This window comes from Citrus clementina, unplaced genomic scaffold, assembly GCF_000493195.1.
Source record: "Citrus clementina cultivar Clemenules unplaced genomic scaffold, Citrus_clementina_v1.0 scaffold_2, whole genome shotgun sequence".
Classification (NCBI taxonomy): domain Eukaryota; kingdom Viridiplantae; phylum Streptophyta; class Magnoliopsida; order Sapindales; family Rutaceae; genus Citrus; species Citrus x clementina.
This window is the reverse complement of record NW_006262688.1, coordinates 8,882,443-8,900,290: the sequence shown is the minus strand read 5'-3', so window position 1 is coordinate 8,900,290 and position 17,848 is coordinate 8,882,443. Positions and strand designations below refer to the sequence as shown.

Here is a 17,848-nt window from a genome sequence, read left to right as displayed (position 1 = left end):
CAATAATTCAAAGGAATTTGTATGCATTGAATGTCCATTTTTCTGGGTTTGTATTTGTGATTTGAACAAAGGAAATACAAAATTAAAAAAAAAAAAAAACTTTGATGATAACCCATCCTTACCTTCCGTGTTGGCAAAGCTTCAACATTTAACTTCATTGAATTATTTTATTAGTTGAATCAATTGACGCTACAAAAGTCCATCGATAGTTTTAAAAAGTATATGATAAGTGTATTAATTAAATTAGATAATTTTAATATTTTGAATCATCTCATTGCAAATTAAGTCAATCCTTCAATAAGGTTGGTTTGATGGGATGTTAACACCGATATTTGTATTTTGAGATCATATTTTTAAATGTGAGAGATGTTGGTGCTAAAAAAATAACGCAACATAAATAACAATAATATATGTAAATATTAAGATTCAATAAAGGCATTCACAAAAGAAGTTCAATTGGTTAGCGTCATACCATGTTTAATTTAGAGTAGAAAGTAACTAGGTAAATTCAAATCAACAAAGAACTTAGTCAGTATTAGAGTTTCAAAAACTACTAGAAGTTCTTTATAATCTTTTTCTACCTTTATTTTTTTAATTTTCATACCAGTGCATGCATTTATAAATTTCAAAGTGATACTGATGGTAATAATAGATTTATAACCATGTCATAATAATAGTGTTGGTGAGGTAGGTTAGTGCTTGGCCTGTCTCAATTATTACCATTTAGTGGATGAGTTGTTAGCTAGCAAAACTAACATCTTTGTGTTGTCTATATATGGTTGGTGGATTTTTCCATTCTGTTCTAACCAAAAATATAATGATGCTCTATCAAAGTCCCTTTTTTTCCTCCTTAAATCCTTACTCGGTTATATAATAGTTGGCACTTAATTTTACAAAGAAATTATGAAGTCAAAATTCAAATTCGGATAACCAATTAAGTAAATCTGTTTGGAAACCATTCAGTTAAGTCCCTGACTTAAGCTAAATGTATGACCAACAAATCGTATCCGTTTATAAAATTAAAGAACAGCATAGTTGAAGGAAATGGTTGTCACGTAATGCACGCAAACGTGGCACAACGTTTACATTCTGGGCCTAGTCTTGAAAGCACAATTTGCTACGATTTTACCCGGAGGCTGGGCCTGGTTTTGGCTGGTGGATAGTGGCCTCGCAGATTCCACGAGCCACGTTAAGAGTCCGTCTTCCGTCTGAAATTATTTTTGGGAATGTGAAAAAAGATTTTAAGGTAGTGTTTATTTTCTGGAGTGAAAGTGTGGAGTGTGAATTTTTTCTACTCTAGTATTTATTTACCTTAAAAAAAAAGGAGTGGGAGTGAGAATCCGTGGGTCCCACTCAATTTTGGAGTGGGGAGTGAAATTCCCACTCCCATGGGGGGAGGTGGGAGTGGGAATCTACTCCTCTCTCTTCCCATTTTATCCTTATAAAAATAAATAATATCATATTTATTTTATTAAATTTAATAAAATAAAAATAAATAAATATTATATTTAAATTAATAATATTAAACATTAATTTTAATAAATATTAATTAATTATTTATTTAATAATAATAAATATTTTATTCTAAAAAAATATTAATTTTGTACTATATTATCAATAATAATATTTCATTTGTGTTGCTATTATTAATAATTTTTATTCACATAATTTAAATTTAAATTAATAAAAAATTATGATTTACATAATTAAGAATATTAGTAATTATTATTAATTTATAAATATAATAAAATATTTATTTTATTTTCCAAATATATTTTTTATTAATTTTTTAATTACAAATTATAATTCTGTACATAAGGATAAAATTGTAATTTAAAACAATTTACTTCCAATCCAAGACAAAATAAACAAATAATTAGGATTCTGATTGACAATCCATACTTTCATTTAGTCTAAGTAAACACCCTACTTTCACTCCCACTCCACACTCCTTATCCAAGGATTCTCACTCCTCAGGATTTCCACTCCAATCCAAAAAGTAAACGCAGCATAAAAGATTAAAAGTTAATTTTGATATTTGATAATTTTTTTTAAAATTATTTTTGATAAATCACATCATCCTACAGTATATGGTAACTTTTCAAAATTTGATTTTGAGAATCAATTTTAATATTATATACTTGATACGATTCCATATATATCATATACTATAAATAGTAACTTCACCCATGAGGACGCCGTTATTTTATTTTATTTTTTTCATGTAGACATGTTATTAAGCCACATGAGTTTACAGTGAATTTTACATTAATTCTATCGAATGATATGATTCAATAGCGTGCCCGCATTTTTTTTTTTTAAAAAAGAGGATGTTTGCACTTGAGAATTTAGACACGTGTGCACACACACATATACTTACATACATATTATATAAATTAAAAAATTATCTTTATTAATTAAAAAATCATTAACTTCAAAGGAATTATTATTATTACCAATTACATTGAGATAACAAAATAAAAAAATAAAATTAATAATATAAAATATTTATTTTAGCTATCATTATTATATAACTATATGTACACAATAAAAAAAACTTTTATATACATATTTATAAATGTATAAATAAATTTTATTTAACGTTATATTTAATTTAGTTATTTATATTTTAACAACAGTTTAACAATAAGATTTACCAAACACATATGAATGTTATTAAAACTAATGACACTTTTAAAATAAACTTTACCAAATATTTAATTAATTTTCTTCACTGCTAATTATTTTTACAGTACAATAATGATAATTATTTTAAAAGTTATAATATATCAAACTGAACAATACTTTTAAAAGTGACAAAGTAATTGAGTGATTTTTAAACAGCTCTCTTTAGCCAGCAACTTGAATTTACATTATTAAAAAAACGGCCTAAAAAATAAATAAAATAATTGTGTGAATTTATATTTTTAAACCAATCAATATTGTATAATAATTTCATGAGGGGTGGAAAAAAAGTAGCAAATGAAATTGGTTTGACCTTGTCACTCACTACCTTTAAATAGAGTTTGTATAGATGTCACGTGTGACACAATCATTTCTCACCACTCTTGCTGGGCACTTCCTTGGGTGGAGTTAGGTAACATTGTCTTTGTTATGTCAATGATATAACAAAATGGTTCTCTCTACTTATTATCAATGAAAAAGATGATTTACCCAAAATTAATTTTCGGTAATCAAATATCTAAGCTAATTTTTAATTAGTTTAAAATCACTTTTTACACCACCCTCAACATCAATCCCAAACTAAGGTAACATTTGTTTTTTTAGTTTCAAATCTAAATGGATCTAATTCATGATCATATACTTTTTGTGATTTAACACATAACCTCTAACTCTCAAACCAAATATCTTTTTGTAAATTTTCCCCTTTTTTCTAATAAATTTTTTATTACATGTAAAATTCTTGTTTGCTCTTTTTTTCCCCCCTTTTCCTTTCATTCTCTCCTTTTTCTTTTCGGTCACAATTATTTAGAAGAACTGAGTCACTGACATTGCCAAAAGCCCAGAAATATGCACCCATGATAAGCTTCCTTTCTAATGCTTTAAATTAAATTCATGGTGGCACTTTTTCTCTTTCCTCTCTCTCTTTTGACAATGCTAAGTAATCTAATCACATCAGCTGCCCTTTCATTGACTGAGAATCTCCTCAGTTTATCAGTCTTAATTTTTACAATAAACAAGGATTTATTATATGGCTTAATTTCTACACGATCACATGGCAAGGGCAAAATGTGACCCACGTACAATTGCAATAAAGACTTTCATCACAAGATAATAAAAAATTCTGTGACACTGCTTTCATTGATCCCACAACATCACTGCCCAACTGCCCAGCCCTAAGGACTGGGTTCACCTTAGCATCCCAAAAGGGTTATGCATATGCATATAAAAGGGAAAATAAAGATAAAGGAGAATTGAAAAGCACACAATGCCTCAAAAGGCAAGAAAAGCAAAAGCAGTTGCCTGATCCCTTAGATCATTCTACATATATAAACCAAGATTACATTTTAGACTGACATTGTTATGTGTTAAGCTGAAGGCTTTACATATTAATGGAAATGGTTAGCATATAATTCTATGATGTGCATATTCTGCTATCAATAGGGTTCGTTTTGTAAGCTTCACTAAAAGCATACCGGAACTAAAGGCCACAAGTTTTATGTACAGTTGTTCTTATTTCCTCATTCTGGGTTGCAAAACTTTACACGGAAAACAAGGATTTCCTTGAACAATTAAAACATAGTGCTTGCTTTAAGTTAGTAGTGATTGATGCTTCTGACCTAGCAAATGATTTAGAAGGTGCAAAACTAATCTAAAAGTAAATATCAACATATGAACAAGGAGTAGTTTCTTCTAGGAGATTTAGAATTAACTGTAGGAACAGAGCTTATGACATGTAGGTGTGTCCAATGAAATAATGATTCTACTTTCCAGTTCGACATACAATTTTACAGCCAATGCAACACATTCAAACAAGCTAACCTCCATATTTTCTCTCACCAAAGCTTAATGCAAGAAGTTTAGAAAGGCCAAAATGAGGCAAAGAACTCAAACAAATCATATAGATATCTTCTTTTCATAGAACAAATACATCATGAAGACATATCCAGTTCTCCACTGCATGAATAATAACAGCATAGCATAATCTGTCAACTACTTGAAGTCGCCTATTTGAATCCTACTATGTCATTCCTATAATAAGAACATGCCTTGGAAGAAAAACTTGATCCTTGGGTTTCAAAATGCCACAATCAGCCATTTGAATATTTTAATTAGCACAACAAAAAAAATTTCAGAAGAAGAGCTGGACAATGGCTTGACAAAGGTTTGATTGAACTAACCCTGATACAGGCAGCCGAAAATATACCTTTCATTTTTCTTCTGTTTTTCCCAACCATGGCAAATCCATTTTGAGTGACGGAGGCATACCCATTTGAGCATCTGACGAACTTGAAAATTTTCCCTTCTTCGACCAAAGCCAGATCTTGGAAACAGAAAAACTCTCACCTTTAGCCATATTACTAATTTTCTTCGCCTCCACATCCCCATCAACAGGAGAATTCCTATTGTTTTCCGTTCCTTTTGATAGCTTTGTATCACGGCCACACCTGTCAGTGCACAATGAGACCCTCAAGTCGGAATTACCAAGCACATATTGGTATGAACCCATTGAATAACATCTTCTTGCATCTAAATTACTACTACTAGTCTCTCCTCCAGCCTCTACTGCTAACCCATCATTTAGTCGTCTAAATTTACCAAGTCTCACAGGTAAAACACCCTTATCAACAACAATTTCTTCAATCTCAGCGGTTTTTTGACTAGCAGTGAGCCCATTTTCTCCACAAACATGACCCCCATCTTCTTCCCTAAAATCATCAAAATCGAACATAGGATTCTCAATAGAAAACCCAGGCGTGAAAAGAGTGTCTCTACAAAGAGGACAAGTCGAATTTGATAGCAGCCAAGTGTCTATGCAATTAATATGGAAAGCATGGCTACACATAGGAAGTAACCTGAGCTTATCCTTCTCAGAGAATTCACACAAACAAACAGCACAATCAAAAGGCTCTTTTAGACCAACAATCTCTTTGTACTGAAAGACAGGAAGTGCATCAATAAAAGCTTGATCCAAACCAGAGTCATGGAGATGGAAAAGCTGCTGTAGCTGTCTCTGAAGGGCATCAGAGCCAGAAATCTCAGTGGGGTATCTAGCATTGGATTGGCTATTAGAAGCTGAAGAAGATGGGTGCTTTACTAGGAATCTAACAAGCAAGTGAAGCAGCCCAGAAATGAAAAACAGGACAGCCAAAATCACTATGATGAAAAGCACAGCAGGGCTAATTCTTGTACCAGATGATGATGATGAAGGGCTAGTAGATTCTCTGTGAAAAGAAGGGGAAAGTGGAGGCGGGTAAGTGTAAAAATCATCTTTTTGCTTCATTTGATGATGAATCCAAGACATCTTCAAGTGGTTGTGCTCACTTTCTAACATTCCACAGATCATAATATATGAAGAACACTCAAGAACCATGCTCTTATGAAAAACAAAAAACCCATAAAAAAAAAAAAAAAAGAACAACTCACAAGTCACAACTTTTTATTCCTCAGCAGATTTGAGACAAAAAATATTTGCATAAACGCCTGTAGCTGGTGGTGGTTACTACTTGTTTGGTGCTACAAGTTTCTTTTTTAAAAAAAAATTATATGATTTTGAAATGAAATGAAACCCCACAAAAAGGTCACTAATTGAGGAAATAATAATAAGGCCAGTAGTAGAAGCTGACAACACACACTACAAGAATAATAAGGTTGAAAACTCAAGCTCAAGCTCAATCTCGAGCTCAACTCACCAAACTTGATTGATTCTCTTTGAAATGATGTTCTTGGAATTCAAAGAAATGGGAAACTTATAATAAATACTCAAACGAAATAAAAATATCTATTGTTTATTATTTATCTCTCTTGTTAAAAAACTTGAAAAGTCACTCTCTCTTTGATTTATAATGGCAGCAGTGACAGTAGTTTCCAAAGTGCGAGGTAAAGGATGCTCTAAAGTTAAAGAAAGAACAAAATTTGTGGTTCCACGTGCTCCGGAAGCGCGTGGGTGTCAGTTGGTCAACCATTAGCGACAACTAGATCTCGTCATTTCTGGGCTTTTTATGTGGGTCTTTGGGCCTTCACTCAAGTTGATTCAGTGGATTCAACTCTATCATTAGAGAATCAGCCACATGCGTTTGATTAATTGATACATTTGATCAATGACAATGTGTATATTGATCTTACGAATCACTGCTCAAATTCTCTTAATTCTTTTTTATATTTGAGAGATACCTACTCCACTCACATTTCGTAAAAAAGAGACTGTCTTTACTTAGAGATTTGATAATTGAGGGAGAACTGAAACTAACTCGAACTATTGCTCTCATAATTATAAGTGTGAGGACTCTCTCACTGGATCAAAACCTATTGATTTAATTTTTTAAATCTTGGATTAAGTAACATGTGATGTTATTTCAGTTTGATTACGTTATTAAAAACTTAGATGATTTGTCACATATCTTGAGTGGGAGATTACTTGTGAGGATGGGTTTTATATATGGCCATAGCTTGAAGGATGAAGCATGTGTGAATTACTGAATTCTGATGTGAATGCTTTGCTTGTTTTAGTTTATTTTCTTAAGTCCAAAGGCAATTAGGTAAAGATTTTTGGATCACACACACAATATAAAGAAATGATTAATAGTAACAATTATTAAAGTATCTAATAATTGCATTATCAAGAATGACGACTAAGACTGTTAATTTAGGTGAATGGCATGCAAGTGTGCCTCTCTTTAATTATCTTAGACGATGAACGCATTAATTTGCCATTCAATCACAATTCGCCAGCCATACATAAATCATATCACCCAGTTAATTGTTAACAGTTTTTAGATTCATTATTTTGGTAGGTTCCCATTTGATTATGAGTCTTGTAGTGAATTGACACACAAAGCTTGATGAATAGCCATTAAAAATTAATTTTGAGAGGATAAATAATACATCTATTCCTAATATTTTCCCCTTATTAATTATTATCCTCCTCTTTTTTCCTTATAAAAATGCAACAAAAAAAAACCGTAATTATTCATAATTTAGATTGAGTTGGAACATTATGGATGATCTGATGGCCGATTCATTCATGTCTTATATTTTTCACCCGCACATAATTAAGATAAAGTTATCTGACCAAATAATAAATAAATTGCAACCACTAACCATGTAACAATGTTCATACATGTAAATATGCCGTGTGACCCATAAACAAAATAATAAATTAAAAAAAAAGAGGAAAATATATCTCAATTATAAAAATATGCAAGAGATTCATCTATTTATCATGTATTAGATTTATTTATTTTTTCTTGTTTGAGTTTATTTAATCAGTGAGCATACGCACATATAAAGATAAAAGAAGAAAATCAAAATTACGGTTCCAAGGCTAATCAATTACTTTATTTAATTCAGCCCAACCGTTGCTGGCATTGTCTTAATCGTCTAAATATTTCCACTATTAGAAAAGGGTTGTAAAGAAGAGACTGGAAAATAATAATCACAATAACAATAATGTGGTTAGTAATTATTAACATTATTACTTGATTAAATGCTGACTTTTAGGTTGTCTGATTGATATATGCTCGTGCATTGAATTTTTGGTTCTAGTGTGAATGTGTAATTTCAATCTCCTAAAGTCTGAAGAAAGTCTTTCGATTAATCAATTTTTGGTTTGACCACTTGTACACCACCAAATTTGCCTTAAAAATTAATGATTTTGTTCACTATTCCACCATATCTAGCACCTCTTCTCATGGTTATCGGTTCATTAGAAAGTCTAATTAAGACGTGGACGTTTCCATTTGGTGTGAGATTGAAATTAAAATTTCATACGTAAAAAGTTAAAAAAAGACAATATTTTGTGTATTTTATATTCATTGACTATGAAAATTTTACATGTTAATTTTTCCTTTTTAATGATTTGTTTATTCAAAGAGCTTTGCTCTACATTTTTAAAATTTAAAATATCATGCGTAAAAATAAGTTGAGATGTAAATGTAGTAGTGATTACTTTAACTTATCTAATTATGTTTTTTTTCCCCTTTTATATACTTTATGTCTTATCAATTGAAATATAAATTAAATCCAACTTTTTTATTATTACAAATGGATATTTACAAAATAAAAAATATTTAAGATTTGTTAGGACTAACGTTTAGCAACATATTGGCGATGAACGCAAAGTAAAAATGATAACTTTAAATATGTTGAGACTAGCCTTGATCAGCATAGTAGTGACTAGTGATGAGCACAACTTTAAGCATCGGATTCCAAGATTAGAGAAATGTACTAAAATTAAATTTGGAGGAAAAAAAAAAGTTTCAACTTTGATGTGTATTTGTAATAAGCAAATTAAAGCTATGTAACCGAAGGGTGTTCTTGTATCGAATTTTACGGATTGGACATCAATCCATATCCGATCCACGATTTTGCAGATTATAAATTTTCAATCCAATCCAATCCAATCCACAAATTGGTAAAATTCAATCCAAATCTAATTCATATATCTGCGGATCAGATGCGGATTTGACCCAATCCATATCTAATCCACCATTTTGCGGATTAGTTTGTGGACTAAAAGTTTTTAATTCTATCCAATCCATGAACTAACTAAATAAAAAAATTTAATATAAAAGTAATTTTACTACCAATTAAATTTAAATTAAATAAGATTTAAATAAATTAATTGTTTAAATAAAGTTAGAAAATACATTTAAACTTTCAAAATATAACACATCAAAACGAAAAAAATTTTATTCGTTTAGATCAGTACATAAAAATTAACTATTTAAAAAGTTATATTTGTTTATTTAGTTATTTTTTATTTTATATTATTATCGGATAAGATACAATATAATGTTAGTATAACTATATTTTAACTTATTTATTTACTAGTAAGTACTAATACCATATTTACAAGTTTTATTTTTTAATTAAATAAATACTTTTTATTTTTTTTGCGAATTCACGAATTTTACGGATTTACAAAAGTAGATCCATATCTAATTCACCGATTGCGGATTATCAAATTTTCAATCTAATCCAATCCACCAATCCACATATCGAATTTTTATGGATTAGATTTATATGGATCAGATGGGTTGAGCGAATCGGATTGGAATATGAACACCTATTGTAACCTAGGAATTCTAGCACATAGCAAGTTGAATAGAGGTCCTCCTTCAAACTTAAATGTATAGAAGCTTGCTCCTGTAGAAACTTTCAAACTCTCAAGCCCTGCCTCAAATATTGAGGATTTGAGGGATTTTCCTTTTTAAGTGAAACACAAGTAACCAATTATAACATTAATTGTTTTTTTTTTCCTTGTGGGTGTTTAAAAAATGTTTAAACCTGAAATAGAAGGTTAGACACAAAGTCCCAGATAAAATTGTTTTCAAAAATAAAACAAACATAATGTTTTTGGGCCTGCTTTATTTTGCGTTTTGTCAAACCTTTATTACTGTTCCTAAAGTCCAATGCATTGACAACGTACATTGACTAACTTTGTTATAGTGTACATTATTATAAAATTTCTTTGAAACTTTAACTAATTCAAATGAGACGGAAGCAATTTGTCCTCCACCTAGACTTAAAAATTTTCAGAAAATACAGAAACCGAAGTACAAATTGATCTTTCTTCTTCCTCTTTTAAAGTAACGATCATGACAGCAACTTGCTTCATGCTAGGCCTGGCCTCAGGAGACTTGTTCACACATTTTAGAGCAACCTGCAGCAAGTTCACAAGCCTCTCTTCACTTGCGCCTCCTGATATTAGCAACTTGTCAAAAACTTCTCCGGTCCATTCTTCACTGACAACTGAGTGAACCCATGTTGCCAAGTCAACCCCCTCATTCTTTACCAGCTTCCCAGTTAGCAGCTCCAATAGTATCACGCCGAATCCGTAAACGTCTGCTTTGAAGCCTTGATTGTCCAACGGCACAAGTCCGTATTCACTAATGCAAGGCTCCAGGTTTTTGTTCAGCAAGATGTTTGATGATTTCAAGTTACCATGAGCTATCCCGTCACTGCGAAATTCCTGATGCATGAATGCTAATGTCTCAGCAATTGTAGCTGCAATGCTTAGTCTGCTGACCCAATCAAATGCTTGCCCCATCTGAGCTCCTGAAATACAAATTAAAATTTACAGCAATTTACAACATCTCTAACCCAAAAATGACAAAGAAAAAAAAATGAAGTTACTAGTTGCTAGCATACCATGGAGAAGCCTGAAGAGACTTCCATTTTGTAAGTACTCATAGACCAATAGCTTCTCTTGTTTGGAGCAATAGAAGGCAACAGCTGGCAGTACATTTTGATGCTTCACTTGGTTTAGTCTCTGCATCCTCAGCTTAAAGTCATCGGTTGAAATTTCCCAATCTTTAATCCTTTTAACAACCAACAGGACACCATTTTCCAACACAATTTTGTAGAGGGTACTCTGCCTTCCTCTCCCAAGCAACTCAGCAGGTGCCTTGAGCATGTCATCGAATTTCAATCCGTTCACTACAGGACTTGTGAGAACTAACAGTGAGGTTGATGCAAAATTAGCACTTTGTTCAGCTGATGAAGTGAGGAAGAATCCTGATTTGCTCTCACCTGCTACGTACTGATCAGATTTTGTGATGATACTACGCGTATCGTTATCATCAAATGACGCTACCTTGTTTGCTTTCCCTGCTTCGACATTCTCGCCTTGCTTCTTTAGTTTATGTAGCCGGAAAATGATCACAAAAATTACAATAATAAGTCCTACTGCAGCATATCCCGAGTACATAAGAATATGCGCATCCATTCTGCGGCGCAATCTGAGCTTTGATTCAAAAAGAAAAAAAGGTCTACTGCACAGCTTTGGAGACACACAACCAGGAGTTGTAAACTAATATATGGCTTTTCAATTTATTGATATTGTGGAACATGGAGAAAATCTCTATGCTCTACTGATGGCTGGAATTTTTTAAGATAAGCACTTTGCTCATTGACTGATTCTACAATGTCTTTGTATCTTATCTTTTACATTGCTTCTTCCATTTAATTGGCTCAGGACTAATAGTTTTTCAGACGCCGGCAGCTTCAAAGGGTTAATAAATATAAAAATACTTTGTCAGGAATCTGAGAATTCTAAAGATACTCGATTGGAATCTAGTTGATTGTAATATTTGCAATGCATTACGACAGGTCACTGTCGAAGCAATAGACAACAAGAATTTAAAGTTGTCAAGCTGATTACAAAAGCACATTGAAGTGACTGCACAGTTGGTTTGTGTGATGATTGCTTTTGAAAAAGTCGAAGAATTCGACAATATATGCCTGCAGAGAAAGATTTCCAGGAAATGATTAACGATTGATCAATTGCCAATTGGTGCATTATTGGTTTTCAGAATCCCCTTTCCAACACAATGAGTTGAGAACAGCAAAAGAGGAAACTGATTCAATATTTCTAGTTCATTTCTGTTTATCTTTACATTTGATGTGCCTGCAAATTTGGTACAAACGCATGGTGTTATCTATATATCCAGTCAAACTACTACTCCGTTAGATAACAATTGCATCTGAACATATAATTTTTCTAATTAATTGATTATAAAGTATAGTGCTGAAGGTTAAATTAGCTGCTTATGGATCAGCAACTCCGGCAATGTTGTCATCACTTGACGTGCTTTGTCCATCACTTATGTCCTCATTGCTGATGTCCTCATCAGTTTCTTCTGAGTTTATGCTGGAGATATTCTCCTTCTTCGCGTAACGTTCACAGTACTCTGTCGTTGTCACAACAAATCGACAAAACAAGTAAGAAACGCCCATTCAGTGACATTGTTTTTAGTCAGCTTACTCGCAAGACTAGCCCGTTTATTCCAATATCAAGTAAATTGAACTCAAGATTGGATAACTGGCGAATATTTCTCCAAGGGAAATTATTTTAATGAAAAAGTAAATGAAAAAGGATCTCACCTTTCACCCTCTGTTCGTACTGCTTCCTATCCTTCATCATCAGAGATGCCGCGTCACCATTTAATGGGTCTGAAGGATTAGGATAAAGCAACAGCTGTGGAAGGAAAACCTCAAATATATTCAAAAGATCTGCAGCCGAGAGAGGCTGCAATAAGATACTTGAGGGTTGAATTTTAAGGCGAAGGAAAAGTAAAATCCCAAAAATAAAAGCTTAAGATCACACAATTACAAATGTCAGAAGCAAAGCATCCCGTATGTATAATTCTTGTAGTTCCGTCACATGAAATAGGACCAAGTTGCTTAATTCAGGAATTGATATTCATACATTCATTCAGAAATATGGCTTCTAGTAGGTGAAAGGGCCGCATCGGATTTCTTTCGCAAAATCCAAGCTGGATGATTATCAAATCTTTGTTCATTTGTGCACATTGCAGAAACTATTATTTTTATTTTTTATTTTTTTATCAGAAGAGAATTTTGATATTACCAAACATTGGACTCCATGTTTGGTTGATTACATCCAAGCATACAGAACCCGACCTGCAAATCACATAAAAGACCTGTGAGCTGAAAAACTCAAGGTAACACGAAATTTCAACAGAATTCAATGTAGAAAACACACAACTTGCCAATGCTTTCTTCAATGTAACACTAAAACTATATAGTATATAATATGTAATGCACAAAATTCTTATGCCTTTCCTAACAAAATGTTCCATACAACAGTCAATCTCAATAGAGTTGGCCTAAAATTTGTAACTGATATGAATAGTTGGGTTCCAAAGTGAAAAACAGCTTACAGCTCGTCAACATTGGGATGAAAAATTTTATTAACAAACCCAATGGAAGGAGACTTGTAAGGGTAAGCATCCGGCAGCTCTACTCGGATTTTCCAGATACCGCCTTCATATAGACCTGTGACCATTGAGATGCAATAAACAAAACTAAAGTTATCATAGGGTCAAGAGATATTGAGAAGCCATATTTTCCAGCTGAGTGTCTGTAGTTCAAGTCTCTATCTGAACAAAAGAGCAGTGGCAGAGAGAGGCAGGAAAATTACTGTCTTTCGGACCATGGAATTCGACTTTGAGTTCACTAATCCCATCGTTAATTGGCTCGACAGAATAGTCACTCATCATCCTATTTAGTAAGAACACAAAAGAGAGGAAACACCAGTCACCAATACGATGATCAACATCCGTAAACATAACTTCGATAAGTTAGAATTTCACTAGAAAATGAACTGCAAAAGGAATTGTAACAAACAATAAGGTGAAAAAAAAATGAACAATTTAGACTACACTTACAATTTCATGACATCCATTTCTCTTCTTTTGCATGGGGAAGACATCCTTTACGTGATTGAATTCTTCAGATTTTTCAACTGTTTTTTATTCTCTAATTAAAAAAAAAATGAAACTGCTTTAAGCACATTGTAAATGAAACTGCTTTAAGTACACAACAATGTTGAAATCCATAACGTGCCATATGTACATGACACAAACCCATAAAAATTTCATGCTTAGCTGAGCATTGAATTAATGGTTAAGATTTAATTGGATCCATGCAGGACTCATGTTAGATAAGTCCTAGCCGTCGATTTGGTAATTAGCAGCGTGGAATCCTGGTCCAACACAATAAACGATGCCAGTACCAGAAAATTTTGAATAACTAAAGAATGAAGTAAACTATTAACTATACGTTCTGGTTTTAACAGATATCAAAACGTTTACATTTGATCAACACATTGCTAGCACCATTTCAATTAGTCACTTTGTTCAAGTTCTTCTTATTTCGAAATACCAATATAACCATAAAACAAAGGCACTGGAATAATAAATAATGAAGAGAACATCAGTAATCATACAATGAAAACAAAACATTACTTAAAAAGTTAAGAGCTAGATAGACATGATGAGTAGAACAAAATCCATTACGAATTTGCTTAAAGATACAGTTGCAATCAAATCAGCAGTAAGCATATCAACAAGTAATAGAGAGGAAAATAATTTTGAACAAAATCAAGAAGAGGAATACAAACCCCCAAATGGTGATCATCGGGAGTGAATTTTTGGCAGCTTTTTAAGTAAATAAAAGCAGAAAATGGGGACCAGACAGAATGAAGAAGCAGGTCAAAAACATGGAACAAAAAACGGGACTAGTTCAGGCTCAGCAGCACATACATACACGTGGCATGTGTTACCGGTTTTCTAACTGTCAATGTAAACTATCCGTGTTTGGCTCCTCTCCACTAAAGCCCTATCAACTCTACTTGTGTACTCTTGCTTTATCATAATTATTTTTTATTATAATTAAGCAAATAACATGACTAACTTTTTAGTTATTTTAATTTCCAAAAATTTTTCAAGCACGTATTTCGTAAAACATAACAAATTATGCTTATTAAATTATATTTTTTTAAAAATAATTAAGGTTTGGATGAACGTATCACCCACTAAATACCAACTGCTTACTCTCTATTATTACTCAAATTTAGGAGAGACAAAAGACTTCGTGTTATGATCAAATTATGTTGTGTGGGTTAATGTGTAAATAGTTTTTGGGTTTATTTGCAAGCTATCCGATTTAGATGGCTTGTACTCTTTCATGTCTTGTTAAATCCCTTGGATTCTTGTTTTGTTGATTAGCTTTACAAGTTCTCTGTAGCCATTGATCTTGTATTGTGTGTATCGATCAATAAAGTGTGCTGATTTTCCTTCAAAGATTCGCGTGTGTGCAGCAGTCTATTCTTGCTGTTGAATTTTAGGTTTCTGTCATCAAGCTAGATCTATTATCAAGTATCCAGTTTCTTAGTTCTGGTAATCATAAAACCACAACAAATTATATATTTACTTCAACTATTAACATGTCATATATTTTCATTCAATTTTCTACACAAGTCAAATATAAAACTACTGAAAATATTATCAAAACCTTAATCAAATTTAACATATTTTAGTTAAATTTTATTAGACGCAAATTTGTTAAGTCTGTTTTGCACATGATAATGATAAACAAAGTTTTCTCCAACATCTCAAACACACTTAACATAAGCAGTACAACAAATATCATTATTTGGACTGAACCCAATATGGGGAAAACGTAATTTTGTTCAATTACCACTTAATATCTCTATTTTAGTCCCTGTATATGTATATATATAAATTTATCAATTATTTATGTTAGGATATTTTACAATATAAAACTGCATATGAATGTGTATGGTGCATGTCAAATTTTCAATCTTCATATCTTCATAAAGGAAACAAATTAGGACTCACAAAAATATCGTTTCAGTTAGTGTATATGAAAAAGGTCATGGTGATCAAGTTGGTGAAAAATTAAGATGTAAAATCATGTGATATGTAACATTGCATGCCAATATCATGTATGGAAAGATTTTTTTTTTTTTTTTAGATAAACCATTTACTTTAAGAATAAATTTTTCCATATGCAGCGGTATGTGCGAAAAAGAAATGATTTGTAAAGAAAGAAACTTAAATGTGATTATATTACTGTTTTGAAAGAAAAATAAGAAAGAGAAAACAAAGAAAAGGCCAAAGTAAGTTTATAAGAATGAAAAAGTAGAAGAGTTTGTAATAAAATGATTAGTGCAATTCCCTTGAACTAATAATATGCTAAGCTTTTTATAACATCTATGAGTGTTTTCAATACTAATTTATTCGATATAAATAATTCGTTTATTTCCCACCTAATACAAAAATTACCTAACTTTTTATGCTATGATGAATCTTAGAGATATTCTTTTAATAACGTGTCACACTCTTTATTTTGTACAGTTGTCTTTCCATAGTGTTAGCGATGTAGGCTATGATTAATCTTGCACAAGTAAAGCTTGATATTGAATCTAATTTCAATTATCATTCACTGTATGAGTGTATGTAGTGTATATCTAATGAAAATATTGAGGTTGAGTTTGCATGCGGTGATGACTCGTACTACAATTTTTTATAATCTTTTACCATGCGTTTATATTATTGTAAGTTCAAGATTTAATTACCTATGATTTTTTTTTAATCCAACAATTACCTACACATCATAGTATAAAGTTCAATACTTATTCAAGTCCAAAAATAGTATGCTATACTTTTATTATTTTCTTTTTCTCAATTGCCTTGTATTTTATATGGTGTAGAGCATCAAATATTCAAATGAGAAAAATTTAATGACTGAATAAATCTCAAAAACTTCTTCCTTTATTATCAATCTCATTGGATCTACCAACAACTTTGTTTCCATTAACTTTGTTGCCCAAGCTCCACTAAAACTTACCACCTCAAATTAGATATACTTCTTGAAGATCCCAATTTAATTCCCTTCCAAATGGATATGCTTTAATGAGTTATCTTGATGCAACCTAAACTAACCCTTCACCTACCCTCAACGAAAGTTAATTAAGTAGAGAGAGTGGGTGCGTATGCCTCTCGGGATCGCATCAAGCGAATCAACCAAGAAAGAAAAGTTATCACATGATCTAAAAGGATGACCAAAATATGTGATTGAATACATGCAAATGAACTATATATCAAGAGCTTTGCTGAAGAACTCAGCCGAAATTGATGCCCCTCTTAACAAGAGAGCTAGCCCGGGCTTTCACCTTAGTGTCCAGCCATCGCGCAGCCAACTTCACAAACAAACATGGCCAGAGGATTTTGGGCTGACATTCGCATACGCAGGACGCGCGGGCGCACACGAGTTCAACTAATTTAGTCTTGGATTTGCACCCCCCTGCGCACACGCGTGTGGAGAGAACCTCTATCCTTATAATTCTTACTCATGCATGGTTAAGTGTTTATATATAAACACTAATCTCTAGGCTTCTTTTTACCATGTGGGATAAGACTCATTTCCTTTTAAATTTCTAACTTCAAGGGTGAACTTTAAGACATAATTTTTTATTCACCCAAGCACCATTTTGAGAAAATAAGATTATAGTTTTGAAGTATCAACGGAGTAGAATCCGAACTTCATAAAATTTTCCACTTTCGTTAAATAGGGTCCACTCAAAATGTGCCCTCAAAATAGTATATATACATGCTATTTTTTCAACATGTCTTACATTTTCTTACTCCTGAGTACAAGGGGTTCGTTGAGCGTTGTAAGATGAAGGTGCGATCGTATTAAGAGTTCGAGAAGGTTTTGAGAAGATATTGGTATTTGAACCCAATAACGGTAAAATAATCGTAAAATATTATGGCGTTAATTAAAAAATAGTGTTAAATTATTTTTTGTCACCATTTGCGCCACGTCTCGTACTGTT

At 32.1% G+C, this 17,848-nt stretch overlaps 3 protein-coding genes across 3 annotated transcripts; all 3 read right to left on the bottom strand.

Moving 5' to 3' along the window:
- Positions 1-4,650: 4,650 nt before the first annotated feature.
- On the bottom strand, positions 4,651-6,083 carry LOC18050579 (RING-H2 finger protein ATL46). Its single transcript, XM_006446393.2, has one exon. It carries the CDS (start codon positions 6,053-6,055, stop codon positions 4,892-4,894), a length of 1,164 nt encoding a protein of 387 aa, XP_006446456.1. The 5' UTR covers positions 6,056-6,083; the 3' UTR covers positions 4,651-4,891.
- Positions 6,084-10,207: 4,124 nt separating this feature from the next.
- On the bottom strand, positions 10,208-11,410 carry LOC18050578 (probable inactive receptor kinase At2g26730). Its single transcript, XM_006446392.1, has 2 exons — positions 10,834-11,410; positions 10,208-10,740 (listed from the first exon to the last, which is right to left on the bottom strand). The coding sequence occupies exons 1-2, from the start codon at positions 11,408-11,410 to the stop codon at positions 10,208-10,210; spliced, it is 1,110 nt and encodes a 369-aa protein (XP_006446455.1).
- Positions 11,411-12,092: 682 nt separating this feature from the next.
- Positions 12,093-13,709, bottom strand: LOC18050577 (ubiquitin-conjugating enzyme E2-23 kDa). The gene is made up of 5 exons (XM_006446391.2): positions 13,628-13,709; positions 13,368-13,482; positions 13,055-13,107; positions 12,568-12,696; positions 12,093-12,374 (listed from the first exon to the last, which is right to left on the bottom strand). The coding sequence occupies exons 1-5, from the start codon at positions 13,704-13,706 to the stop codon at positions 12,232-12,234; spliced, it is 519 nt and encodes a 172-aa protein (XP_006446454.1). The 5' UTR covers positions 13,707-13,709; the 3' UTR covers positions 12,093-12,231.
- Between the last annotated feature and the right edge of the window lie 4,139 nt (positions 13,710-17,848).

Excerpts from the sequence above, each read along its gene's own strand:
- LOC18050579 (XM_006446393.2), bottom strand. The coding sequence starts at position 6,055 with ATGGTTCTTGAGTGTTCTTCATATATTATGATCTGTGGAATGTTAGAA.
- LOC18050578 (XM_006446392.1), bottom strand. The coding sequence starts at position 11,410 with ATGGATGCGCATATTCTTATGTACTCGGGATATGCTGCAGTAGGACTT. Across the intron at positions 10,741-10,833 it reads TCTCTTCAGGCTTCTCCATG|GAGCTCAGATGGGGCAAGCA; the intron begins GTATGCTAGCAA and ends TTTGTATTTCAG.
- LOC18050577 (XM_006446391.2), bottom strand. The coding sequence starts at position 13,706 with ATGATGAGTGACTATTCTGTCGAGCCAATTAACGATGGGATTAGTGAA. Across the intron at positions 12,697-13,054 it reads AACATGGAGTCCAATGTTTG|ATCTTTTGAATATATTTGAG; the intron begins GTAATATCAAAA and ends TCTCGGCTGCAG. Across the intron at positions 12,375-12,567 it reads GTACGAACAGAGGGTGAAAG|AGTACTGTGAACGTTACGCG; the intron begins GTGAGATCCTTT and ends TGACAACGACAG.